General features: G+C 38.4%; 1 protein-coding gene across 1 annotated transcript; it reads left to right on the top strand.

The window, feature by feature from the left end:
- The first annotated feature begins 1,413 nt into the window (after positions 1-1,413).
- LOC119026630 (L-amino-acid oxidase-like) lies at positions 1,414-7,283 on the top strand. Its single transcript, XM_037111056.1, has 8 exons — positions 1,414-1,556; positions 2,116-2,182; positions 3,515-3,732; positions 4,001-4,113; positions 4,417-4,618; positions 5,385-5,453; positions 5,545-5,681; positions 6,018-7,283. Exons 2-8 carry the CDS (start codon positions 2,152-2,154, stop codon positions 6,826-6,828), a joined length of 1,581 nt encoding a protein of 526 aa, XP_036966951.1. The 5' UTR covers positions 1,414-1,556; positions 2,116-2,151; the 3' UTR covers positions 6,829-7,283.
- Positions 7,284-20,090: the final 12,807 nt, after the last annotated feature.

Here is a 20,090-nt window from a genome sequence, read left to right as displayed (position 1 = left end):
ACCAGCCACTGGGTTTGAACCTAAGACCACCTGCTGCAAACTTACCCTCCATTATTACATTCCTTTTTCTTCTTGCTTCGGTTGTATTTCTACACCAACACTTCTGCATCATACATAATTAAAGGGAACAGATTTGTTTGACACATCTTTCAAACTAGTGGCTGTGATCATTTGATTCAACTGGTGTCCATTAACAAATGAATGGTTTATTTGGAGAGTTGACAAGATAGTGATAAATGCTTACTTTTGACTAATTATGTAATGTGCATATTACCTCTCACTTTACAATTTAAACCATTTATCGCTTGCTATTATTGGGTAACTACCTCAACCTTTCTGCTGCTTTGCTGCCTAGTTTTCATGCACACAACATGTGGCTGAAATGAGTCTGATTTAATTTTGTCCACATTTTGTCATACCATACCAAACGTTATCATCTCTGCATGTATAAGTTACCAGTAGGTTCTCCTTTCATTTGGGAAAATAGTTCACTTCATGTAACCCATCCTAAGCAATCAAATTCTAAGCCTTTTTTTCAAGGACAATGACAGGATGATTAACCTAAGAAACATACTACTTACAGGGTGACAGGGGGTAGAGCCAGAAGGTCACTACTAGTTCAGATCCCCTGGGTTGCATGTCGAGGTGTCCTTGGGCAAAATTGTCACTATGCAATACAAAATTGTATAATTAAATTTCTGTTTGGAATTCGCTGGACTACCTAAACAAAAAAAACAAAGCCAATACAGACTAATTAATACATGTTTATTAATACTACTACTAATAATAATAATAATAATAAAAATAATAATAATAATGTCAAAGCATTGAGTGTTGTCTTTTAGTATCCGTCTGTGCAGACACATCACTTCAGCGATGTCACTGATGCTCCTTAGATGATTGACTCTGCTGTTTAAAGCACCCAAGGCAAGGCCTCACTATCCTGGGCCGTGCATGAACCATGCAAGTTTTTGACAATTCCAGTCAAGATGCTTTTGTTTGCTCCTCTGTAAAAGATGACAGAGATGGGATTTAACTTTACGCTTCTCTAAGAAAAAGAGCCTTTTCTGTACTCACCAAAGGGACCTAAAGTATAGTTCTCCCAATAGTTGACCAAGAAATTCACAACATGTAGATAAATGTGTCATATGACCACCAAAATGCACTGTGGTAGCGCTAAGAGTTCGTATTTTCCTGACTTCTTTAAAAGTTAACCCAGTTACCACCATGAGTCACAGTGAAAACATCTGACAGTCAGGTGATAGATGTGGTTAGCCGCTTCAATCCAAAATGAATGGCTGGTTTACAATGGTTCCTCATTGTAGTGTGATGTTGAGTAATATAAAAATTTTATTGTGGTCATGAGACCTGAGCAGGTTATTGCAGATCGCCTGAGCTGGTGAAAAACTGAAACTGAAAACTGAACATTTAGGAAATCACGTCCATTTGAGATCAGGCTTTCCAGTAAAATCTCCAGTAATTTGGGTGAAGTACGTTGTATAAAAGCTGGTCTGCTCAGTGTCACATCAGATGCTGTTTTTTCAAGACCTTGACAGGTAAGAATTTATCATATCATACTATATTAAATTGTCATTATGAATAGAACAGCATAACAAATGATCTGTTTATATGTTCTTTTTCCTCTTCTTATAAAAGGCATCTGCAACTTTGCAAAACATGACATAGGCTATACAAGACTTAAACCAGACTGTGATGTAAAGTTCCATCTTGCATACGTTATAAACCATTAAATTAGTTTTCACTGTACCCAAATGTTCCTATTATTCAACACAGTAATGTCCTTGGGAAAAAAAAAAATCATCGAAGTACTGTTCAAATGGAAATATGTAACAAATATGTTAAAGAAACAAAAATAATATCAGCAGGCAGGAATGACACAAAATAATTGTAAATGTAACATGAAAATGTACTTAAAATATAAATGGCAATGTGTATTTATATTATTAATTTTCACCGTGAGACTTTAAATAAATCATAAGCTAAATGCCAAAAACCTGTTTTGTAACATACATACATATGTTTGCTGTCGAAGCTCAAACTCCTTTCCAGGATTTAAACATTTTTTTCTTTCCTCCTCGACCAATCACCATGAAGACCTGAAGAAGACAAGCTTACTTACCATTTACCTGGATGGATTTACATGCCATGAGGTGGAAATTATGTGAGTATTTTAAAGCAATATTATGATATACTTTTATACATAGACAAAGCACTGAGAGCACCAATCCTTAACAATTCCAAAACTCACAGCGATGTTGATATTCCACTTACTGACTTGTGGAAGTTTAAAGGTTGAATTTGTTTTGATTTTGTTTTTGGTTTTATTTATGTAATAATTCTTTCCTTTCAAATAAGTGCTGCACAAGCATACTTTGCTGCTGTCACTTCCTTAATCCTCATCTGAGGTTTTGAGTCACACACGAAATGTCAGCTGTACCTCATTCTGCTTTTGAGGACAGGGTTTACATGGGTGCAGTTTCACTTGAATCACTACATGATGAAATTAGAAGAGGGAAGGATTTTGTGGACTTCAGCAATAAATACCACATGCTGAGTCGAAGAAGTCTGATTTGTGAAGCAAAAAACCTGTTCCCTTTTGACTGATGATTTTGGGAACTGAAATCCTTCATGAATTCAAATGTTTTAATATGCCTACTGTGCAAAAATGTGAAATTATTCTACAGGGAAGCATATATGTAGAACTAAGTTACCATGAATAATAAATCAATATGTATTTTAATTTCAACAAAGTTTTTCTTTTAAGGAAACTCCTCTCTTCTTTATATTAAGTAGCAAGAGAAATATTGTAGTTTTGATGCCAATTAATTTATAGTCACTTGGCTGATTCACGCTGCAGCAAAGCCAAAGAACAACATTTCAACAGATGTATTTTATTGGCATTTGAACAAGAAAAATGACTGATTCTGAAAATCAGAAAAAAGGCAGAATAGTGGATCTAGAAATCAGTCATATCAGTGGTCGTACATCCAAATATGCATTTAATTTATTCTTACTTGTGCTTTTGATAGTTAAGTATTAATGCTTTTAATCAAATACTATCTACATGGATGACTAAATAACTCAACAAAGTATCTTTACTTTTAATTTTAAGTATGACTTTCGGGTACTTTTGTACAACACTGATCATTGTTTAATCAATATTTCTGGATATAAGCTGCACTAATGAACACAATTTCCCATGAGGCCTACAGTTAAATGTCATGATATACTCATTGAGGGGTTGCGGTTAGTTCATAGATGTCTGAGACAGTGTTGGTGGGCTGAGAAAGAACTGGTGAATTGGAGATTCACTGAGTTTGAGAAGCTAGTGGAGAAGAGGCTAGACTGGACATGATGTCATGTGACGTGACCTTTTAATATAATAGGCAGTTTTTCTTCTCAGTGCTGCACCCAGAATTACAATTATTCCACCTGACTTTGGCTCTGCAGGTCTTTTTAAATGTCACTTCAGTTGCTTTGTGTTTGTTTCCAGTTGGTGTGCTGCTGCTCACACTTTACTACAGCAATGCGACAGGTGTCAGTCTGAAGGAGCATCTGGAGGACTGTCTGGAGGACAGAGACTACAAAAAGCTGCTGCACACGGTGAAGAAGGGCCTTCCACATGTGAACACATCTCACCGTGTCGTTATTGTCGGTGCAGGTGTGGCTGGACTGACAGCTGCCAAGTTACTGCAAGATGCAGGACATAAGGTACAAGCAACTATTTGAATCGTTTTATTGGCCACCAGGGGGCAGAGCAACTATTAAACAGGCTGAAAAATGTGAAGCCTCCACAAATCACAGGCTTATAATAATAGTTATGGTTGTATGACTCTTAGATCTCTCAGAACTCAGACACTGTGGCCCCAGTGGCTCAAACCATGGACTGCATGGACACATGTATTTATGTATGGGTGCATAACATGTTTTTTGTCATCATGAAGCAGACTCCTATGGTAAAGCACTATCTGTTTTAAAGGTAACCATATTAGAGGCTAGCGGTCGTGTTGGAGGACGGGTGGAGACCTACAGGAATGAAACAGGGGGCTGGTATGCTGAAATGGGAGCCATGAGGATCCCAAGTTATCACCAGTGAGTAAAAATGTGTCATGAATTTGGGAGTTTTGTACTCAAAGGAATGTCTCTTGGCTCTTGTTAGCGTTGGCTAAATATGTTGTGGTGTTTTGAAAGGCCCATTAAAACAGTCTTTCAATCTACGTGCTGCTGAATCATTTACATTACTTAACTTAACTTTCAACATCAACACGTAACAGCTTCAGATACATTTTAGGCTTCATTCACAAGGACACTCCAGTAGTTGTTGCACAAACAGAATGTTTCCTTACTTTGCTTCATTTTTTTGACTCCCATATTTATCACCCCATCTTTTTACAGGATTGTCCGATGGTTTGCCCAAGAACTTGGCGTCAAGCTGAATAAATTTGTCATGGAAGACATAAACACCTTTTACCAGGTCCATGGGCTACGGAAGAGGACGTACGCAGTGAAGGCAAACCCTGCCATCCTGAAGTATAAGCTGCGGAAAAGCGAGAAGGGGAAGTCACCCGACCAGCTGCTACAGCAAGCTTTAAAGAAGGTACAGTGCATACGAAGGGAGGAAGGATTGATACAGCACATGGTGAGGTTGGGTTGGGTGGTATGGCTTTGAATTAGTACCTCAATATGTTTGGCTGATAATGTCATACATGATACATATCAATATTTTGAATGCTTGACTGGGCACAATATTACCATGTTTTTTACCAAAAACCTTGATACTTATAATGCAACAATGCCGTAGGAATGACTATTGGTACTTTGACAAAATTGATTTTTTTGATCAATAATGAAGGTGGGTAAAGACAAGTAACAGTCTGTAACAAGTCATTTTACTGTAATGCAGTCCTTAGACCCAGGAACAGACAACAATTGAAATATAAAACCTTATGCCTTTATCCAAAATTGAAGAGGGGAGTCTGATAACACAATAACGTTATATAAATTGCATATATTGCCCAACCGGGGAATGAGGTGAAAAGATAATGTTCTAAACATACACTTATTATCATAATCGGATTTAAGTAATATCGCCTTAGATATCAATTTATCAATAGTTCCCAATAAGTTGTATCTGTTGTAGCTTGGCTTTTTTTTTTTTTTTTTCTAAATGTCATGGTTCCAGTAGGTTTTGTATGAACATATATTCTGAGCAAATGATCTGCCAGGATTAACAATAACTGAAAGTGTTTTGCAGTATCTTAAAATGATGGTTCATACAAAGTATACAACAGGTGGTGGATGATTGTGTGTCTGCAGAGGCACCGCTGTAATTAAGACCTGGATGTAAATGATCTTTTCTGTAGGTGAAAGATGAAGTGGAGGCACATGGCTGCCACGCTGCACTACAGAAGTACGACCACTATTCTGTGAAGGTAAATCAACACAAACATCACGAGTCATGAACAGAAGACTAAATTTGAGCAATTGAACACCAAACGTGGACACCACGTGTTTGTTTAACAGGAGTACCTGAAACAAGAAGGTGGTTTGAGTGCTGAGGCAGTCAGGATGATCGGAGACTTGCTCAATGAACAAAGCCTCATGCACCTTGCGCTAACTGAGATGATCTACATCCAGAGTGATGTCAGCGACAGCACCACGTAAGATTGGTTCATTTAACACATTTACGTTTCTTTGATTTGCTCAAATAAACACCATCAAAGACTACTGATGATGTCAGTATGACGCTCTTGGAGGGTTGTCCTATTTGATTCGGGGGAGGATTCAACCATTTCTCTTTGTAACTCTGTTCTGAGCTGCAAGGAACCTGAACTTAGGGATGACAACTACAAAGAGGATTGAGCAAAAATGTTAGGGGTAGAATTCATATTTGGGAAAGGCTTGGATGTTGGGGTGTTGGATGCTATTTGATAATCTGGTTTGACCAGTTAGAATTTCCAACTAAGAAACTAAAAATGTGTGTTTTTGTTTTGAAGGTACGATGAAGTGACTGGCGGGACGGATCTCCTGACAACAGCTTTCCTCACTGTTCTTGATGTCCCCATCCTCCTCAACTCTAAGGTCAAGCGCATCAGCCGGTCAGATAAGGGTGTAACTGTATCATATCAGACAGACCAACAGTCCTCTTTGACAGACCTTCATGCCGATTTTGTCCTGGTTACAACCACAGCCAAAGCAGCCCTCTTCATTGACTTTGATCCACCTCTCTCCATCCAAAAGATGGAGGCCCTGAGGGGAGTCCACTATGAAAGCTCCACTAAAATAATCCTCACCTTTAAAAATAAGTTCTGGGAGGAGGACGGCATCCATGGAGGGAAGAGCATCACTGATGGACCCTCTCGTTACATCTACTACCCCAGCCACAGTTTCCCAGAAAATGACAAGATTGGTGTCCTCCTGGCCTCCTACACCTGGTCTGATGACTCCCTCCTCTTCACAGGTGCGAGCGATGAAGACTTAAAAGAGATGGCTCTGAGAGACTTGGTGAAAATCCACGGCAAGCGTGTCAGGGAGCTCTGCACAGGGGTGGTGGTGAAGAGGTGGAGCGTAGATCCTTACAGCTTGGGTGCCTTCGCTCTCTTCACACCCTATCAACATTTAGAGTACTCCAAAGAGCTCTTCAGAAGTGAAGGCAGGGTTCACTTTGCTGGTGAACACACGGCCTTCCCTCACGCCTGGATCGAGACGTCCATGAAATCTGCAATCAGGGCGGCTATGAATATTAACAATGGTGGACTCGAGAATTCAGTGGAGTCAGGTGGAGCTAAACACCATCATGAGTTATAAGGTTCTAATAAGTCGCTTCTGCAATTTAAATTTCTTTTCACAACCAGCTGTTTCACAAAATGTAATAGATGTTCCAGTAATTAACTGATTAAAGCTAACAAAAGGAAAGATGACATTGATGCTATTAACAAACAGTATTGTGTATATTTTGTGTGTTTACCTCAGGAGATTTGAGGATATGAAATTTTAGTGAAAACAACACCATAGTGGTCCCGTTTGTTGCCAGTCTGGGGTAATAACCAGTTAAGAATTGTCATGTTAATTGGTCAGTTTCATAAACATAGACACAGTGTTTGATAATCAAGCATTTAGTCTTGTATTAGGGTCTGCTGATGAACATCACGGTGATCTGTGGTCGTATTCAGAGACATTTCAGCAACAGAATCTGAAATTGTAAAGTGTTTTTTATTTTTTATTTTGTGCATTGATAATAAACAGAAACTGATAAATTTACAGTTAATGTATATTTATTTCAAATAAAGCTCCACTCAATGATTTGTGTGACTGGTGTCACTTGTAGCACTGAGGTGTGCCAACACCTTACATCATTCATTTTTTTCTGTCCATCTCGTCTTGACAGGATTCAAATGACCTGAGGACTGATGTTTATTCAAATGACATATTGTCATGCAGGCTGGAAGTCTCTGGCAGAGGTGTTCTGTAAGCTGCTTCATTAAGTCCACTAATACATACAGCAACTGTTAGTGGATACATCACATAAGATGAAAACTTTTATAACTGATAGTTGGAAATTGTAATTACGTTGACCTCCATCTCCGTCATAAAGGAAAACACAAATACAACAACTTAATTCAAGACATTTATTGAATTAATAAGGGTTGAATAAGGCCCACTGAACATACATACATATAACAATGGTTGACTGAATGAATGCATGAATTAATGGTTGAATTAGTTAACAAGCCATTGCTGATGAAGTGGTTTCAAAGATCTTTGGGTTATCGTTAAAAACGACATGGAGCCCAAGAAAGGATGAAGAGCCAAAACTGGAACCTCACTCATTCCATCATCAATAATTGTGACACATCGTGAGAACCAGTGGAAGTACAGAGAACTTGTGATATAAACTAATCAAATAACACAGAACAACAATTCATTCCATCTTCTGTAGCTAAGAAACATACATCAGTGGAGTATCCGAACTAATACATGATAACATCACTCAAATCCTAACTAAATTATTAAAGAGGTTAATGCAGTGAATGTATGTCTGAGATTGACTTGAGTTTTTCGTAAAGATATTTATTGTTTTATTTCATAGTTCTCCCCTCATGTCATTTTCCCTCCTTTTTACCTGTTCACCTGTGTCTCATTTGTTAATTAGTCACTGTCTATTTAAACCTATGTTTTTCTATTGATCTTCTGTCGCCACAACTGTCCAACATCTCCTGTGTTCCCTGAGAATCTGGGTTATTCATCTTTTCTGGATCCGGCCCTGTCTAGTTTGGACATAAGTTTTAGGATTTTTGGAATTTGGACTACATCTGAGAGGTGCAATATTACTCTCAAAGACATATTATATCTAATTCACAGGAGACATATAAACATTTTCAACTGCATAGCCTTCGTACCTACAAAGAAGGCAGTGTAGGCGTCATTATGTTAGAACTGACAAAGAAAAATGGAAATGAATGCATGTTTCCGAGCACAAGATTATACAAATATTAAGATATTTGAATATTGAATGTCTATTTGATGTATTATTTTGAGAAACGGTATTGATGTTTTTGTCTGCAAGTATTTTCATATTCTTCAGCTATGAGTAACATTTAAGTCACATGCATTGACTATTTCTGTTCCCTGTTTCACCTCAACTCAATCTACTTTATATCTCAAATCATCTAATCCGATCCTCATCCTGACTCAGTGTTGTGTTTACAGCCTGGTAGTTTTCCTGCTCTGTGTAGAAACAGCAGAGGTAACACCAGACTGCTGGGCAGATTGAACCAAAATTGAGCTACCCCCACCACACACTGAACATCGGGGCTCGCTCCTGGTGAGAGTAACACAACATAGCAAACCAGAGACCCTCCAAACCTCAACCACAGCACTCCCATTATGATAATAATCATGTGGAAAGCTCTTCGTTTTGATTTGTCAGTGCGTGCCCCATTCCTGCCGGCCTCCCCTGGCCGTGGGCGATTCAGAACACAGAGAATAGAAAGGCTACAGAAAGTTTCAGCAATTAAATAAATGGACATTAACCAGATAGCTGGCATAAGGTTGGAATCAGTGTCCTTTCCTGCCAAGTACAAAAAACCCACCCCTGCAAAGCACTGCAGCCAAACGAGACCAGTGCTGATATTTCTGATGTAGAGACCAGCAACTTGTTTCAGTCGCCGGTAAGTGATCGGGTAAACAACGGCCACGTAGCGATCCAAACAGGTCAGGAAGGGAAAGCACATCTGTCCATTCCAGGGGAAAATTAATATGATGGTCCCCATCTTCACCAACCAAGAGAGACGAAGGTAGTTGTTGCAAATGTTTATGATACACCCAAATACTCCAAACAGCTCCATCACGGCCATGTTGTAGGTGAAAAAGTCAGAGAAACTCACGACCGCTGCTGAGGAAACAGAACGCTGTTGTTTCCATCGCTGGAATCCCAGATTGAGGACAAGGATGGAGAGAGGGAGGAGGAAGATAATGTTTGTAAATGAGAAGGTAATCAATATTTCTGCACCCAAGCACGAGTCAGGGCTTCGAGGGACATCGAGGGAAAAGTTAGTGGAGGACGAGTAGTTGACTGACATTTTCAAACAGCAGACGCCTGTAGAGGAGAGAAACATGAACATTCCTGTAATCAGTTGTGTGAGTCTACAGCCATGCTGACATGCTGACAGTAACAATACAAACACAATGATGTTCAGCATATATATTATTTACTCAGTTCACCACCTTTGAGTATTGGACAAATTAAAATGCGGGTAGATAAACAGTCAATGGATTAGTACAAGTCATACTGATGCTTGATATGTTTGTGTAAAACCTATTGAGCCTGTTTTACACTTAGATATGTTTGCTATGATGTAACATGTATGCATGAATCCACATGCCATTAAAGGACCTCTTTGTAAGAAAAGTTTATTATTGAGTCTCGTTTCCAACCCGTCAGACACTGATGCACTGGGATTGTAGGACGGATCTTCTGCCATCACAAAGCATCAGTGTTTGAAGAGTTGGGAATGAGAATGAAAGATCAACTCTTGTTACAAATTGGCCCTTCACGTAGTGTTAGCCACTGTTGTCACTGTTAATACACAAACACATAAAACATTAAGAAGTCAATCCATGATAAGATGATTACCTCACCAGTCAGTTCTTGATCGTCCTTCTCCTGAGTCAAAGGCATTGACTGTTGAGTTAGGACTTGTGGTCCGAACATAAGTGCACCTGTGTGTGTGTGTGTGTGTGTGTGTGTGTGTGTGTGTGTGTGTGTGTGTGTGTTTGTGTGTGTGTGTGTGTGTGTGTGCACATATGTAAAGTGTGGTTGGAGGCAGCGCTGCATGGTTTTTTTTGTTCGATATGGAAAAACAGCAGTCATCAGTCATTTACCTGATGTTGAATTTTTAATGTCACATTATTCTTCCACAGGGAGGTCAGGACACAGATGAACCAGAGCCTAGCTCGAAGGCACTAAGGCAGGTTTAATGGATTATCCTGGCCTCCTAAAGGTAAGTTTAAAAGATGACTCATGATGACTGTGAATACAGACATTTGTGTTCTATAAAAACACTGTTTAATCATCATTGTTAAAGGTGTTTGACCACCTTTACAGTCGTAACTGTACCTGTAGGGAGTTGTGGCCAAAACACACCTGAGTTAAAGGGTTCAATCATGACTTTGTGTGTTGCTTTAGCTAATTGGATCATATCACTATATGAATCATTTACTTCAAGTTACTCAAGTTCATTTAATTTCAGATATTTTAAGACTTTGACTCTGATACTATTCATATGGGTTTAACTTTTACCAAACTAATGTTTTAACACAATATCTTCACTTTTTCTCACAAGTATGACTTTTGGGTACTTTTTACAACACTGTGAATGTACTAGTGATGGAATGTCTCCAAGTACATTTACTCAAGTATTTTACTTAAGAACATGTTTAAGGTAGGCGTGCTTCTACTTTTGTTGAGTATGTCCATTTTCTGCTACTTTATACTTCCACTCCACCACATTTATTTGATCCATTTAGTTTCTCCTTAATTTGCACATTACATGCTGAATCAGAGCCAAGTGGATGAACAAAACACACTGATTCTGATACATACATAAAACATATAGGTGTGTTTTACTTCTGCTTGTACTTTTGATACTTAAGTTAATTTAATATCAGATATTTTATGACTTTGATTCCAGTACAATTCATATTGGTGACATTTACTTGTGACAACACAGATAAAAACAACTCTTTTCATCTCAGGCTCATGGAGTGAATACTAACAGTGCTTTTATTTCTAGAACAGTATATCATTATAACCCTTTAATACATTATATTGCAAACCTGTGCTTTTGGAAACAGAACATGATTATGAGAGCCACTACATCAAATTGATAAAATGAAGTACATGCACAGAACTTTAAAAAAACACAGAAAAGGTAATAAAATGTCAGCATCATCTTAAACTACAACTCCATTTTAGCATCAATCCCAGTTTCAATATGAAGAACTGGTCCAAAAATCACAAATGTTCCTTAAAAGGCAGATTAACATTTAGTTAAAGATTAACAAAGACACTTTGGTCCATTATTAAGCAATAAATTACACCTAGAACTTTTCCCAACATAGTTAAATCAATATACAATGTTAAAACAAAGTTGTTTATACCAAAACTATAATTGCAGAAAAGATCTAAACATACACATCTCAGATTAAAGTAAATTCTTGGAACATGAACATTAGGTTGATTCAGCCGTCCTGAGAATTCAGTCTGAAAGAGTTCCTGATGTGGTTCATATTTTCTGGGAGGTCACAATTAAATCCCCTCACTTAAATTATTTGTCAAACTGTGAACTTGGCTAAAAAATGACCAAACTGAATATCAATGGACTTTAGAGCTTTGTCCATTGACAAGAAGGGGGTGGTAATTCTTTAACACATTCACTTATTCACCTTAATTGCCTTGAATGGTACCTTGAAGAAGGCATTGTATGTAAAATTGTAAGTGGCAATTAACCATAAAACATTTTTTTCCATCCAAATGTAACACAAATGTTGACTGAGTTATTATGAAGTTGTCAAAAACAAAGTTTCTACCTACAAGTTGAAACTAATTTTAGGAATTGGGCACATTGAGATAAAGTCGGTGGTGCCCCAACATCATGGAAATGAGCAGATCACAAACCACAGAAACATTGTTTATTTCTTGTGAGAATCAGATCACATGTTTGTCTGCCACTATTATTTGTCTCTTTAGTCTTGAGTGACATTTAGGTCACATGCTTTGTGTACATCATGATTTCTGCTGTTTGCTACCACGTGTCGCTACACAACCTTTTTCTTCAACTCCCCTGTTTTGTTACCTTGGACCAAATAAGTCTGCTGCTTTAGTGGAATTCACTCTTATCTTAAATAATCTATGTTAACTCCTCATACTCTGAGCTGAGCCGATCCTCATCCTGACTCAGTGTTGTGTTTACAGCCTGGTAGTTTTCCTGCTCTGTGTAGAAACAGCAGAGGTAACACCAGACTGCTGGGCACACTAAACCAAACGTGAGCTGTCCCTGCCACACACTGAACACCGGGGCTCACTCCTGGTGAGAGTAACACAACATAGCAAACCAGAGTCCCTCCAAACCTCAACCACAGCACTCCCATTATGATTATGATCATGTGGAAAGCTCTTCGCTTTGATTTGTCAATGCGTGCCCCATTCCTGCCCACCTCCCCTGGCCGTGGGCGAATCAGAACATGGAGAATAGAAAGGCTGCAGAAAGTTACAGCAATTAAAAGAACGGACATTAGGCAGACAGCTGTTGTAAGGAAGACACTACGATTGTTTGTGGTCAGGGAATAAAATGGAACCGTTGCAAAGCACTGCAGCCAAACGAGACCAGTGCTGATATTTCTGATGTAGAGACCAGCAACTTGTTTCAGTCGCCGGTAAGTGATCGGGTAAACAACGGCCACGTAGCGATCCAAACAGGTCAGGATGGGAAAGCACATCTGTCCACTCCAGGGGAAAATTAACATGAAGTTACTCATTCTCGCCAACCAAGAGAGATGAAAGTATTTGCTGCAAATGTACATGATACACCCAAATACTCCAAACAGCTCCATCACAGTCATGTTGTAGGTGAAAAAGTCAGAGAAACTCATGACCGCTGCTGAGGAAACAGAACGCTGTTGTTTCCATCGCTGGAATCCCAGATTGAGGACAACGATGGAGAGAGGGAGGAGGAAGATGACATTTGTAAAGGAGAAGCTAATCAATATTTCTGCAACCAAGCATGAGTCAGGGCTTCGAGGGACATCGAGGGAGAAGTTAGTGGAGGACGAGTAGTTGACTGACATTTTCAAACAGCAGACGCCTGTAGAGGAGAGAAACATGAACATTCCTGTAATCAGTTGTGTGAGTCTACAGCCATGCTGACATGCTGACAGTAACAATACCAACACAATGATGTTCAGCATATATAATATTTACTCAGTTCACCACCTTTGAGTATTGGACAAATTAAAATGCGGGTAGATAAACAGTCAATGGATTAGTACAAGTCATACTGACGGGATGCTTGATATGTTTGTGTAAAACCTATTGAGCCTGTTTTACACTTAGATATGTTTGCTATGATGTAACATGTATGCATGAATCCACATGCCATTAAAGGACCTCTTTGTAAGAAAAGTTTATTATTGAGTCTCGTTTCCAACCCGTCAGACACTGATGCACTGGGATTGTAGGACGGATCTTCTGCCATCACAAAGCATCAGTGTTTGAAGAGTTGGGAATGAGAATGAAAGATCAACTCTTGTTACAAATTGGCCCTTCACGTAGTGTTAGCCACTGTTGTCACTGTTAATACACAAACACATAAAACATTAAGAAGTCAATCCATGATAAGATGATTACCTCACCAGTCAGTTCCTGATCGTCCTTCTCCTGAGTCAAAGGCATTGACTGTTGAGTTAGGACTTGTGGTCCGAACATAAGTGCACCTGTGTGTGCTTGTGTGTGTGTGTGTGTGTGTGTGTGTGTGTGTGTGTGTGTGTGTGTGTGTGTGCACATATGTAAAGTGTGGTTGGAGGCAGCGCTGCATGGTTTTTTTTGTTCGATATGGAAAAACAGCAGTCATCAGTCATTTACCTGATGTTGAATTTTTAATGTCACATTATTCTTCCACAGGGAGGTCAGGACACAGATGAACCAGAGCCTAGCTCGAAGGCACTAAGGCAGGTTTAATGGATTATCCTGGCCTCCTAAAGGTAAGTTTAAAAGATGACTCATGATGATTGTGAATACAGACATTTGTGTTCTATAAAAACACTGTTTAATCATCATTGTTAAAGGTGTTTGACCACCTTTACATTCATAACTGTACCTGTAGGGAGTTGTGGCCAAAACACACCTGAGTTAAAGGGTTCAATCATGACTTTGTGTGTTGCTTTAGCTAATTGGATCATATCACTATATGAATCATTTACTTCAAGTTACTCAAGTTCATTTAATTTCAGATATTTTAAGACTTTGACTCTGATACTATTCATATGGGTTTAACTTTTACCAAACTAATGTTTTAACACAATATCTTCACTTTTTCTCACAAGTATGACTTTTGGGTACTTTTTACAACACTATGAATGTACTAGTGATGGAATGTCTCCAAGTACATTTACTCAAGTATTTTACTTAAGAACAAGTTTAAGGTAGGCGTGCTTCTACTTTTGTTGAGTATGTCCATTTTCTGCTACTTTATACTTCCACTCCACCACATTTATTTGATCCATTTAGTTTCTCCTTAATTTGCACATTACATGCTGAATCAGAACCAAGTGGATGAACAAAACACACTGATTCTGATACATACTTAAAACATATAGGTGTGTCTTACTTCTGCTTGTACTTTTGATACTTAAGTTAATTTAATATCAGATATTTTATGACTTTGATTCCAGTACAATTCATATTGGTGACATTTACTTGTGACAACACAGATAAAAACAACTCTTTTCATCTCAGGCTCATGGAGTGAATACTAACAGTGCTTTTATTTCTAGAACAGTATATCATTATAACCCTGTAATACATTATATTGCAAACCTGTGCTTTTGGAAACAGAACATGATTATGAGAGCCACTACATCAAATTGATAAAAATGAAGTACATGCACAGAACTTTAAAAAAAAAACACAGAAAAGGTAATAAAATGTCAGCATCAGTTTAAACTACAACTCCATCTTAGCATCAATTCCAGTTTCAATATGAAGAACTGGTCCAAAAATCACAAATGTTCCTTAAAAGGCAGATTAACATTTAGTTAAAGATTAACAAAGACACTTTGGTCCATTATTAAGCAATAAATTACACCTAGAACTTTTCCCAACATAGTTAAATCAATATACAATGTTAAAACAAAGTTGTTTATACCAAAACTATAATTGCAGAAAAGATCTAAACATACACATCTCAGATCAAAGTAAATTCTTGGAACATGAACATTAGGTTGATTCAGCCGTCCTGAGAATTCAGTCTGAAAGAGTTCCTGATGTGGTTCATATTTTCTGGGAGGTCACAATTAAATCCCCTCACATAGATTATTTATCAGACTGTATCCTTGACTTAAAATGACCAAACTGAATATCAATGGACTTTAGAGCTTTGTCCACTGACAAGAAGGGGGTGGTAATTCTTTAACACATTCACTTATTCACCTTAATTGTCTTGAATGGTACCTTGAAGAAGGCATTGTATGTAAAATTGTAAGTGGCAATTAACCATAAAACATTTTTTTTCCATCCAAATGTAACACAAATGTTGACTGAGTTATTATGAAGTTGTCAAAAACAAAGTTTCTACCTACAAATTGAAACTAATTTTAGGAATTGGGCACATTGAGATAAAGTCGGTGGTGCCCCAACATCATGGAAATGAGCCGATCACAAACCACAGAAACATTGTTTATTTCTTGTGAGAATCAGATCACATGTTTGTCTGCCACTATTATTTGTCTCTTTAGTCTTGAGTGACATTTAGGTCACATGCTTTGTGTACATCATGATTTCTGCTGTTTGCTACCACGTGTCGCTACACAACCTTTTTCTTCAACTCCCCTGTTTTGTTACCTTGGACCAAATAAGTCTGCTGCTTTAGTGGAATTCACTCTTATCTTAAATAATCTATGTTAACTCCTCATACTCTGAGCTGAGCCGATCCTCATCCTGACTCAGTGTTGTGTTTACAGCCTGGTAGTTTTCCTGCTCTGTGTAGAAACAGCAGAGGTAACACCAGACTGCTGGGCACACTAAACCAAACTTGAGCTGCCCCCACCACACACTGAACACCAGGGCTCACTCCTGGTGAGAGTAACACAACATAACAAACCAGAGCCCCTCCAAACCTCAACCACAGCACTCCCATTATGATTATGATCATGTGGAAAGCTCTTCGCTTTGATTTGTCAATGCGTGCCCCATTCCTGCCCACCTCCCCTGGCCGTGGGCGAATCAGAACATGGAGAATAGAAAGGCTAGAGAAAGTTACAGCAATTAAAAGAACGGACATTAGGCAGACAGCTGTTGTAAGGAAGACACTACGATTGTTTGTGGTCAGGGAATAAAATGGAACCGTTGCAAAGCACTGCAGCCAAACAAAACCAGTGCTGATATTTCTGATGTAGAGACCAGCAACTTGTTTCAGTCGCCGGTAGGTGATCGGGTAAACAACGGCCACGTAGCGATCCAAACAGGTCAGGATGGGAAAGCACATCTGTCCACTCCAGGGGAAAATTAACATGAAGTTACTCATTCCCGCCAACCAAGAGAGATGAAAGTATTTGCTGCAAATGTACATGATACACCCAAATACTCCAAACAGCTCCATCACAGTCATGTTGTAGGTGAAAAAGTCAGAGAAACTCATAACCACTGCTGAGGAAACAGAACGCTGTTGTTTCCATCGCTGGAATCCCAGATTGAGGACAAGGATGAAGAGAGGGAAGAGGAAGATGACATTTGTAAAGCAGAAGCTAATATATATTTTTGCACCCAAGCACGAGTCAGGGCTTCGAGGGACATCGAGGGAGAAGTTAGTGGAGGACGAGTAGTTGACTGACATTTTCAAACAGCAGACGCCTGTAGAGGAGAGAAACATGAACATTCCTGTAATCAGTTGTGTGAGTCTACAGCCATGCTGACATGCTGAGAGTAACAATACCAACACAATGATGTTCAGCATATATAATATTTACTCAGTTCACCACCTTTGAGTATTGGACAAATTGAAATGTGGATAAATAAAACATTAATGGATTAGTACAAGTTATGCAATTCATGCACTGGGATTGTAGGACGGATCTTCTGCCATCACAAAGCATCAGTGTTTGAAGAGTTGGGAATGAGAATGAAAGATCAACTCTTGTTACAAATTGGCCCTTCACGTAGTGTTAGCCACTGTTGTCACTGTTAATACACAAACACATAAAACATTAAGAAGTCAATCCATGATAAGATGATTACCTCACCAGTCAGTTCCTGATCGTCCTTCTCCTGAGTCAAAGGCATTGACTGTTGAGTTAGGACTTGTGGTCCGAACATAAGTGCACCTGTGTGTGTGTGTGTGTGTGTGTGTGTGTGTGTGTGTGTGTGTGTGTGTGTGTGTGTGTGTGTGTGTGTGTGTGTGTGTGTGTGTGTGTGTGCACATATGTAAAGTGTGGTTGGAGGCAGCGCTGCATGGTTTTTTTTGTTCGATATGGAAAAACAGCAGTCATCAGTCATTTACCTGATGTTGAATTTTTAATGTCACATTATTCTTCCACAGGGAGGTCAGGACACAGATGAACCAGAGCCTAGCTCGAAGGCACTAAGGCAGGTTTAATGGATTATCCTGGCCTCCTAAAGGTAAGTTTAAAAGATGACTCATGATGACTGTGAATACAGACATTTGTGTTCTATAAAAACACTGTTTAATCAACATTGTTAAAGGTGTTTGAGCACCTTTACAGTCGTAACTGTACCTGTAGGGAGTTGTGGCCAAAACACACCTGAGTTAAAGGGTTCAATCATGACTTTGTGTGTTGCTTTAGCTAATTGGATCATATCACTATATGAATCATTTACTTCAAGTTACTCAAGTTCATTTAATTTCAGATATTTTAAGACTTTGACTCTGATACTATTCATATGGGTTTAACTTTTACCAAACTAATGTTTTAACACAATATCTTCACTTTTTCTCACAAGTATGACTTTTGGGTACTTTTTACAACACTATGAATGTACTAGTGATGGAATGTCTCCAAGTACATTTACTCAAGTATTTTACTTAAGAACAAGTTTAAGGTAGGCGTGCTTCTACTTTTGTTGAGTATGTCCATTTTCTGCTACTTTATACTTCCACTCCACCACATTTATTTGATCCATTTAGTTTCTCCTTAATTTGCACATTACATGCTGCATCAGAGCCAAGTGGATGAACAAAACACACTGATTCTGATACATACATAAAACATATAGGTGTGTTTTACTTCTGCTTGTACTTTTGATACTTAAGTTAATTTAATATCAGATATTTTATGACTTTGATTCCAGTACAATTCATATTGGTGACATTTACTTGTGACAACACAGATAAAAACAACTCTTTTCATCTCAGGCTCATGGAGTGAATACTAGCAGTGCTTTTATTTCTAGAACAGTATGTCATTATAAACCTGTAATACATTATATTGCAAACCTGTGCTTTTGGAAACAGAACATGATTATGAGAGCCACTACATCAAATTGATAAAAATGAAGTACATGCACAGAACTTTAAAAAAAACACAGAAAAGGTAATAAAATGTCAGCATCAGTTTAAACTACAACTCCATTTTAGCATCAATCCCAGTTTCAATATAAAGAACTGGTCCAAAAATCACAAATGTTCCTTAAAAGGCAGATTAAAATTTAGTTAAATATTAACAAAGACACTTTGGACCATTATTAAGCAATAAATTACACCTAGAACTTTTCCCAACATAGTTAAATCAATATACAAAATTTAAAAAGGTGTTTATTCCAAAACTATAATCTCAGAAAACATGTAAACATACAGAGCTCAGATTAAAGTAAAGTCTTGGAATGAGAACATTATGTTGATTCAGCCATCCTGAGAATTCAGTCTGAAAGAGTTCCTGATGTGGAGGCCACAATTAAATCCCCTCACATAGATTATTTATCAGACTGTATCCTTGACTTAAAATGACCAAACTGAATATCAATGGACTTTAGAGCTTTGTCCACTGACAAGAAGGGGGTGGTAATTCTTCAACACATACACTTATTCACCTTAATTGTCTTGAATGGTACCTTGAAGAAGGCATTGTATGTAAAATTGTAAGTGGCAATTAACCATAAAACATTTTTTTTCCATCCAAATGTAACACAAATGTTGACTGAGTTATTATGAAGTTGTCAAAAACAAAGTTTCTACCCACAAGTTGAAACTAATTTTAGGAATTGGGCACATTGAGATAAAGTCGGTGGTGCCCCAACATCATGGAAATGAGCAGATCACAAACCACAGAAACATTGTTTATTTCTTGTGAGAATCAGATCACATGTTTGTCTGCCACTATTATTTGTCTCTTTAGTCTTGAGTGACATTTAGTTCACATGCTTTGTGTACATCATGATTTCAGCTGTTTGCTACCACGTGTCGCTACACAACCTTTTTCTTCAACTCCCCTGTTTTGTTACCTTGGACCAAATAAGTCTGCTGCTTTAGTGGAATTCACTCTTATCTTAAATAATCTACATTAACTCCTCATACTCTGAGCTGAGCCGATCCTCATCCTGACTCAGTGTTGTGTTTACAGCCTGGTAGTTTTCCTGCTCTGTGTAGAAACAGCAGAGGTAACACCAGACTGCTGGGCACACTAAACCAAACTTGAGCTGCCCCCACCACACACTGAACACCAGGGCTCACTCCTGGTGAGACTAACACAAGATTGCAAACCAGAGCCCCTCCAAACCTCAACCACAGCACTCCCATTATGATTATGATCATGTGGAAAGCTCTTCGCTTTGATTTGTCAGT

The sequence above is a fragment of the Acanthopagrus latus genome, chromosome 10 (genome assembly GCF_904848185.1).
Source record: "Acanthopagrus latus isolate v.2019 chromosome 10, fAcaLat1.1, whole genome shotgun sequence".
Lineage (NCBI taxonomy): Eukaryota > Metazoa > Chordata > Actinopteri > Spariformes > Sparidae > Acanthopagrus > Acanthopagrus latus.
This window is presented reverse-complemented; position numbering and strand designations above follow the sequence as displayed.

Excerpts from the sequence above, each read along its gene's own strand:
- LOC119026630 (XM_037111056.1), top strand. The coding sequence starts at position 2,152 with ATGGATTTACATGCCATGAGGTGGAAATTAT. Across the intron at positions 4,114-4,416 it reads AGGATCCCAAGTTATCACCA|GATTGTCCGATGGTTTGCCC; the intron begins GTGAGTAAAAAT and ends ATCTTTTTACAG. Across the intron at positions 4,619-5,384 it reads TACAGCAAGCTTTAAAGAAG|GTGAAAGATGAAGTGGAGGC; the intron begins GTACAGTGCATA and ends TCTTTTCTGTAG.